Raw genomic sequence first — 7,805 nt, forward strand, 5'->3', positions numbered from 1 at the left:
ATAATAATATGGCTCTTGCCGTAAGTTTGCCTGTTCTTTCCGGTGCCTGCTCGCCTTGGGTTGCCAGCACCATCCATCCCTCATTTCCCGGCGTCGGCCCCGGCGGACGCGTCAAGCGCCAATGAAGCGGGCATTGTTAGCCCTTATAAGCCGCTCTTGCCCCCTCCCTTCCACTCCTATCCCATCCACTCGCCCTGGTTTCTGTCCCTTCCTCCCCGTCCCACGTCCCCGCGCCCCCACCCGCTTCGCCCCCTTTTTGCCCTCTGATGGTGATTGGCTGGCGGCACTTAAGCCCGGCCTGGCAGAAGAAGATGGTCTTGTCGCGTGCTCGTCATACCTTTACGGTTCGAGTGCAACGCACGAGGTCGCCACTCTGTCAAAATTCCGACTTTTTGAAGTATGTGGAGTGTATTATTACTCCGTGTCTTATTGCAAATCTCCCATTCCTTTAGAAAGAACCTCATTATTTCGTTTTCGATGGGTAAACGTTTAACACTGCGTTTCTTTATTCGACATTTTCAGGTCAAGCAGATTATGGAGGAGGCCGTCACCAAGAAGTTCGTACACGAGGACAGCAGCTCCGTCACTTCCCTCTGCGGTGAGTTGTATACGACGCGACGACGTGATCCCCTTTTCCCCCCGATAATCCCTTATTCATTTTTTCCCCATTTTATTCCGCGCTGGCGACCTCGATTCAGCAGAGATGATCCCCTTGCGCGCTCCGCACTTTGCATGCATTATCCCTTACGCCCCAACGCCTCGTTCTCTTAATGCCAGAGTGCGTGGCGTGGGGCGCGGCGGTTGTGCCTCGGTCTCGCCCCGGTCACGGTGGTGGCGGGAATGGGAGAGCGTTTTAAATGCCACTGCGAGGTTATTGCGTTCCACGTGCCGTCGCGTGAGGAAGGCGCGGGGATCTCTTGCCGCGCGGGGAGGGGGCTGCTTGTGGGGCGCACAACGTCCCCCCTCCCCCCTTCTCTATTGTGGGCAGAAGAAGCCGGTGGAGAACTACTCGGAAGGGCTCTTGTTGTTGGGGTTTGGGGTCGCGGAATCAGAGTTTCCCCCCTCTGCGCCCTTGGCGGCTCGAGATGAAGCACCCAGTGCTCGGCGCTGCACTGTTATACCCCCGATACCCGTTTACTCACTTTTTACTCAATTGGACTTGGGAGAGCAGGCTTGAAGTTGAACGTTTTAAAATGCACAACTTGAAGTTAAGCACTTTTGTTTACTCTGTGCAAATATCCTGGTCGATTTCAAATAATATGTAATTTACTTCTTACAAACAATGTTGTAAATTTACGCGACAGCCCATTATTGCTCGTTAATGAAATCCAAGTCGATAATACGCAGTGCTTGCAATATTACAATTTTGAATCTTAATTTTACGATACCCTTCATGGAAATTTTTTCGTAAAACCTATGATTGTTTTTCACAATATGCAGGTTGTATTGGCTCACAATTGATTCATGAAATGTATTTTCTGGGGGAGTATGACCCGTCAATGCTAGTTTGGTAGAATTCAAGCCGGCGGCGGCTTGGCGACAGGGGCAGCAAGGCGGCCGTTAGTCCCCCTCCCTACTGTCCGCTACTGCCCTATGGGCTCGTTTTGATTCTGGTCACACCCGCCGTTACCAGTCGCTTTTGTGTGCTCTCCCCGCAGCTGCCGTGGAGGCGTGCCTGAGCCAGGGGCTCCGCCGCAGGGCCCTGGGCCTCTTCAAGACGTCCTCCACCACGGCGCTGCTGCACAAGGTGGCCAAGAACTTCGCCCCTGCCGAGGTCGTGTCCAGGCGGGTCCAGGAGATTGAAAACGCGGACCCCACACGGTGAGCACTTCTATTTCTCCATTTCTCGCCGTCACTCTATCTCTCCTCTTTGTTGTTATTGTTCGGGACAAGCGCGCAGCAGGCAAGGGGATGCGCGTTACTCGAGTGGAAACGACAGTCCGATGCACACGTCTTCCTTGCAGCACATTTTTCCTCCCTCAGTCTTCTTCGCAACAGCACAAGAACTAAAATAACATAAAAGAATAACTCGCCTAAAATTTGTCGCAGAAAAGTCTTCATGTTAAATAGAATCGTAATCGTGATCAACGTAAACCGATTGAAAAATAATAAATCTACCGTGTCTTTGGACTAAACATAGAGCCGCAAGTTGGAGTCATCGTGTTCTGCTTGTTGCATCGCTGCCTCGGCGTGTGCAGGACAAACACCAACGGCCGAAAGCCGTGAGTTTCCATGTTCCATGATCCATCCGTAGGTAGCTAGACGTAGCACTAGTCATGCAATGTCAGTAGGCATCACCACAAAAAACACAGCTAAAATCACCAGAAAAGCTAAACAAAATCAACTCTGTTTAATTACTGATGGGCCGGTGCCCCAGTGCCGCAGCTCGGCGGGGAGGGTCCTGCCTGCCTCATAATTGTCGCCTGCCTGAATGTGTCAAATACGTTGTTCTTATTTCTTTCCGCTCCTCCTTGGGCTAGACCAGCTCGCCAACCTCGGAGGCATTTTGCGATCGCTACACCCGGACAGCTGAGGTATGGATGTGCTTTGAGAAAGAGAGACAACCCCCCAAACCACCAAAGCAGGGAAAAAATTCTGACAGTGGCTGACGCTTTTGTGCTACAGATAACGCACGGAAAAAAAACTGTTGTCACAGCTCTGATTTTGTTAAAGGAATCATTACATTACAAAAACTAATTTGCATCTAGGACCAAAAAATTGCACAGTGGCACAGTGGACTATAACTCTGTTGCCACGTATTAAATACCTACGTAGGGTGCCAAAACGTTCTTTCGCAATACTAACGACATACTGTGTTCGGAACGAACGTCGAACTGCGCCACCCTTGCTATGTGTTCTTTGTGGCAAAAGAATCTTAGGTCCCCTCGCAAATTATTTGCGCTTGCAACAAATTAGATTTTGTTATGTTGTTATTTAACAAAAAAAACTTAAGCTGAGATTCTTTAATTTTGTTCATGTGCCGGAAATTACATTAAAGTTGTTTCATTGGTGACAAAAACCATCACCTTTGATTAATTATTTATAGTAATTGTTGCCGCATACTATGATTGGTGCACCAGCACGTACTTTTAGTGCCTTGGTGCAGGCAATAAAATCATGAGCTCCTATCCAAGGTGTGGTCAGTACTGTCGTGTTTCTTCCTCTCTCATGATGACGACACAGTTGAACGCCTAACGCATCACATGAAGTCCTCCCTTCACATCACCTGTTGAGCTGACACCTCGACCTAACGCACTCCGCTTCCACTAGTTGCATTGTGATCAAGGACTCGTACTCCCGCTTCAGAGAGGATACACACGACGGGGAGGCAGGGGATGATGTGTTTGCGTAGCTTTATCTAAGATAGGTCATTGTGATGGATGTATGTGTGCTGTTAATAAAATTTGGACGGTACTTCTTGTTTTTAAATCGAGAGGCTTTCCGTTTGTAGATACGGAGCCGAAAGTGTAGTAATATTGTCCGTATCGTTCATAACCGCTTTCACGAAGGTGTCTGTGCTGGGCTTAGGCTTTACATTGTTAACATGGATTATATATTAGTCAATGGTACATAAAAATAAAGTAACGTTTTGATTTTTTTTGTAGAATGATGTAATAATTTTGTTTGGTGTAGATTTAATGTTGTCATTCTTAGACTTACAGTAAAGACATATCTTTTGATCAGAAAAGCGTAGGGCTATGGCGTAACTTGTTTGTATTTTTGCCTAGCAATATTCGATAGCGCACCGTATATACTACATTGTATTTGTAATTTTTTTGTGCTGGATTTGTGTGTGTTTTGTGTACTGCCGATAGGTGTAAAACTAAATAGTACACTGATTGGTACCTAATTGTCTCTTGTATACTGAACGCCGCCGCTCGCTTGATCATTGTCGAAGCGTGTTCCAGAAGCAGAGTACTAAAGGATAGTTTTGTATTACCACCGACCACCACTCCTCACGGTTTCTCCCTACTTTCCCGCCGGTAAAATAGGTTGGGGGTTTGGAGTTCCAAAGCCGTGTGCTTACTGCAGCCAGCTCCTTTCTCTTTGTTGCAATGTGATGGTGTGAAACAGTCTCCCTAATGCTTTTGCCGGTGGCTTAATTGTGCCCCCCCCCCCTCTCATAATTTCGTGTTTGCTCACCACGCACCTTCTGACACACCTTTCGCTGTGGTGCCCGCCGCGGCCCTCTCATCCCCCCCACCCCCTCCCTTCGCCCGCTCTTGCTCACCACTCGCCATCTGCTCCCACACCTAGTGCTGCCCTCCACGAGCTCCAGCTGTGTCCCGACCGCACGGCGCGACTGAGTGCTGTTTATGTTCTCCAAGCCGAGTGCCACGGCTTCCTGGATACCTCAGCTAGGAAAGAAAGCTCCCGTTTTTTCTGTCGTGTGGCTTGCAGCCGGCTTCTCCCTTCCCCTCCACTCTCCTCTTCTCCCCGCCTGTGCTTGTACACCTCACCTCCACTCATCTGTCACCATCTCCCACACCCCAAGTACTAGCGTGGCCCTGTCGTGCGTCTGCTAGATGCTCCGGCTCCGGCTCACCGAGGGGTCCTTTACCATACAAACCTCCACCGATTTTTTGGGATTTTGTTTTACTTTTATCTAATTTTCCTGATTTTTCCTGCCTTTTTTTTTATTTTCTTTTTGAATATATTCTGATATTTTTGTCTGATTTTCATCATATTTTTGGGCGGGTATACACTGATTTTTTTTTGAGTGAAGGACCCCTCGTTGCTCTCCACTCTCCACTCACCATCTCCCCACCCCAGAGTCCTAATGCTTTGCCACGTGCGACCTCCAGGCGCTCCAGCTCCAGCGGCGACTCCACCAGCCGGCCCGCCAAGCCGCCGCTCCAGAAGAAGAACTCGTCGGGCGCCGTGCTCGCCTCGCCCCGCTACCTGTGGATCCGACTCGCCCTCTTCGAGAAGCACCTCGCCAAGATAATCGACCACCTGGTGCAGAACAGCAAGTACGGAATGCACCGGCAACGCATGTGTTAAACTTTCAAATGAGGCTACTCTGACCTAACTCTCAAAACCTTTTCTCCCTTTTCCAGCAAGTACTACGAAAAAGACTCGCTCGTCGCGGACCCCGACTATGGCTCCATCCTCAGCTCTCTACTTGGTACGGAATACTTGCATTTATCTTGGGTTTTACGTATCCAGCAAATTGTGATAAGTTTTTTTTCTCTGCCAGTTGGGCCGTGCGCGCTGGACTTTTCCCGCACCAAGACGCAAGACCACTACTGGACGGACCCTCCAGCCGACGAGCTGGTCCAGCGACACCGCATCTCGAGTGGCCACAACACCCCTCCTGCGGGCAGGAGGCCCGCACTCAACGTAAGAGGAGCACCTGCCTCGCAGGGAATCGAGTTTCGGCTAACTATCTAGCACCGGAGAAAAAAACAACTAGACTCAACTGACTGAGCACTGAATGCCAGTGTAAATTTTCTATCTGGCTAGCAAATCCATATACAAATCTTTTGACCGTGTACTGGTGCACGGGTGTAAAATTTTATACCAGCTCAATTTGTTAGAAGTGAATTTTTTTATTGCGTGTGGTTACTTATTCTGGAAGCAAAATAAGTAATTTTTACAACGCCATACAGAAGGATTTTTTGTCGTTAAACGAAGGAAATTCAAAATTCGCTTTGCTTTTCCAAAGAAACGATTTTCTGTGTGTTTTCTGTTCGGCTCCCAGCTACCTTCGCAATGTGTGTCGTGCTTCTAGTTCCGGCGCTCGCTGCACGGCGTAAGCTCGGAGGAGGGGATGCGACAGGCCCCCAAGGACTACGTGGAGTCGTTGCACCAGAACAACCGGGCGACGCTGCTCTACGGGAAGAACAACGTGCTCGTGATGCCAGTGAGTAGCATTTCCCGTTGGTCCCGTTGGTTACATAGTTAGTCAACGACCATTTCCTAGTAAGCGTGGCACAGTTAACGAAACTCGTTTTTTTTCTTTTCAATTTTCCAGCAAAAGGACCTTGCGCAGGCTATGCCGGGTTACCTGTCGCTGCACCAAACGTACAACTCGCTCACCATCAAGTGGACGCCCAACCAACTCATGAACGGCTACGCCGAGGCGGAGGACAAGGATAAGAGGTTGGTTTGGTGATTCCATAGCTTTTGGTTTATCGCTTTGGATGGGGGTTCTGCCTGGACTGTTCCACTTCAAAGGGGAGAGCGTGCCGTGGGGCTTTCCGCAGTGGTCGGAACGCTAAACGACAAGGGGAAGGGGCCGAGGCGAGGCGGGCGGCCGTCTGCGCCTCTGTGTGCCTCCCCCGCTCGCCGCTCGCCCCATTCCCCTTCTAGTCATTCGGTCCCCGACTCTGATGCAAGGCACGTGCGCCACAAACTCACTGTATATTTCTTTTTTTTTCTTTTGCTGCAGCATCTACTGGGACTACGCCATGAACGTGAAGGTGGACGAGATCGTGTACGTGCACTGCCACCAGCAGGGTGAGTGTTATCCTGGCCGACGCTTACTTAAAAAAAAACAAAAAAACAAGCATAAATATCTAGTTTGGTTCCATTGACGTAATCAACATATGGCCACTTTTCTTCGGCGCGCTGGCTGACTCTAATTTTTCTCTTCCAGCAGGGGACAACGGCGGCACGGTGGTGCTGGTCGGCCAGGACGGCGTGCAGCGTCCCCCCATTCACTTCCCCAAAGGCGGCCACCTGCTGGCCTTTCTGTCGTGCCTGGAGACTGGCCTCCTCCCGAGGGGGCAGCTGGACCCGCCCCTGTGGTCGCAGCGGGGCAAAGGTACGGTGCGGGAGGAGGACGACGTGTATCCCTTAGCGCTCCAGGTTCCATTAACCTGCCACACCAACTTCTGACCCCCCTCTCCCCCCTCCCTGTCCCCTTTGTCACACTCTGTCCGCTAGTCACCCCTCAAGGGAGTGGGGGACCTCCCTTTTTAACTCTCGTTTTGTGCACAAGTGCCCCACTCCGTCCTCCCCAAGTTCAAGTTTCTTGCCCGTCCCTCGAGAGCCCTGTCCACCTGCTTGCCCGCCCCTCCCCCCTTTCCTGCAACCTCCCTCCTCCTCATTTTCGTCTTGCCGTTTCTCTTGCGCACGCAGCCTCCGTCGCAGAGTTGCGGGAGGAACAGGAGGAGCAAGAGGGTAGGCACCGTCGATACTCCGCGCTTGCTCTCTTTCTCTCTCTCACGCTGGTAGTGCTGCTAGCGCAGAGACCCCACGCACCTGCCCGCACAAACCCCCGGCGCCGTGCCTGTGGGTGGACGCTTCTGCCGCAGGGGGTCTCCTCGGGGCTGACCGTGGACGCGTTTGGGTTGCAGGCAAAGTGTTCCCCAAGCTGCGACGCCGTGGCCGCAACACGCCCACCACTCGCCTGGCCGAGGACGCGGACGAGTCCACGGATTACGTGTTCCGCATCGTGAGCAAGAGCAGCCACGAGGACTTCCGTGAGTGCAGGACGTTCTGCCCATACGTGCCCTGCTGTCCTCACTTCGGGTCACTGACCTTCACCGTCTGCTCCCAACAGTGGCGGGCCAGGACCTGCTCGAGCCCCGGTCGTGGACAGACGCCGTGGGGCAGGCGCTGGGCCAGGGCGCCTCCCAGGCTCGCGGCCGCATGCGTGCCGCCCTGGCCTCCACCTCGACGGCCTCCTCCACGTCGTCGTCTAAGTCGCTGTCCCTGGAGCCCAGCATCAGCCTGTCGGCCGGGTCAGCGGGCTCCCAGGCCAGTCAGGATCCTCCGCACACCCCTAAACTCACGACAGGGTAAGTCGCATGCAGGAATCGTGATTTTTCCAAAAAAGTATTCTTCATAGATTTTAT

The 7,805-nt window shown here is 51.7% G+C and overlaps 1 protein-coding gene across 1 annotated transcript in view; it reads left to right on the top strand.

The window, feature by feature from the left end:
• The window catches only part of LOC113209516 (small G protein signaling modulator 1-like), a gene marked incomplete at its 3' end in the record, with an annotated part of 35,225 nt that extends 27,477 nt beyond the window's left edge, over positions 1-7,748 (top strand). Inside the window, exons 3-15 of the mRNA XM_052268038.1 lie at positions 523-598; positions 1,659-1,821; positions 2,481-2,534; positions 4,806-4,973; positions 5,061-5,128; positions 5,201-5,343; positions 5,735-5,866; positions 5,978-6,105; positions 6,395-6,462; positions 6,602-6,769; positions 7,087-7,128; positions 7,305-7,430; positions 7,511-7,748. Of these exons, the coding sequence (XP_052123998.1) occupies positions 523-598; positions 1,659-1,821; positions 2,481-2,534; positions 4,806-4,973; positions 5,061-5,128; positions 5,201-5,343; positions 5,735-5,866; positions 5,978-6,105; positions 6,395-6,462; positions 6,602-6,769; positions 7,087-7,128; positions 7,305-7,430; positions 7,511-7,748 (1,574 nt within the window). The remainder of the gene's footprint in view (positions 1-522; positions 599-1,658; positions 1,822-2,480; positions 2,535-4,805; positions 4,974-5,060; positions 5,129-5,200; positions 5,344-5,734; positions 5,867-5,977; positions 6,106-6,394; positions 6,463-6,601; positions 6,770-7,086; positions 7,129-7,304; positions 7,431-7,510) is intronic.
• Between the last annotated feature and the right edge of the window lie 57 nt (positions 7,749-7,805).

The sequence above is a fragment of the Frankliniella occidentalis genome, unplaced genomic scaffold (assembly GCF_000697945.3).
Source record: "Frankliniella occidentalis isolate FOCC.00 unplaced genomic scaffold, Focc_3.1 Scaffold63, whole genome shotgun sequence".
In the NCBI taxonomy this organism is placed as follows: Eukaryota; Metazoa; Arthropoda; class Insecta; order Thysanoptera; family Thripidae; genus Frankliniella; species Frankliniella occidentalis.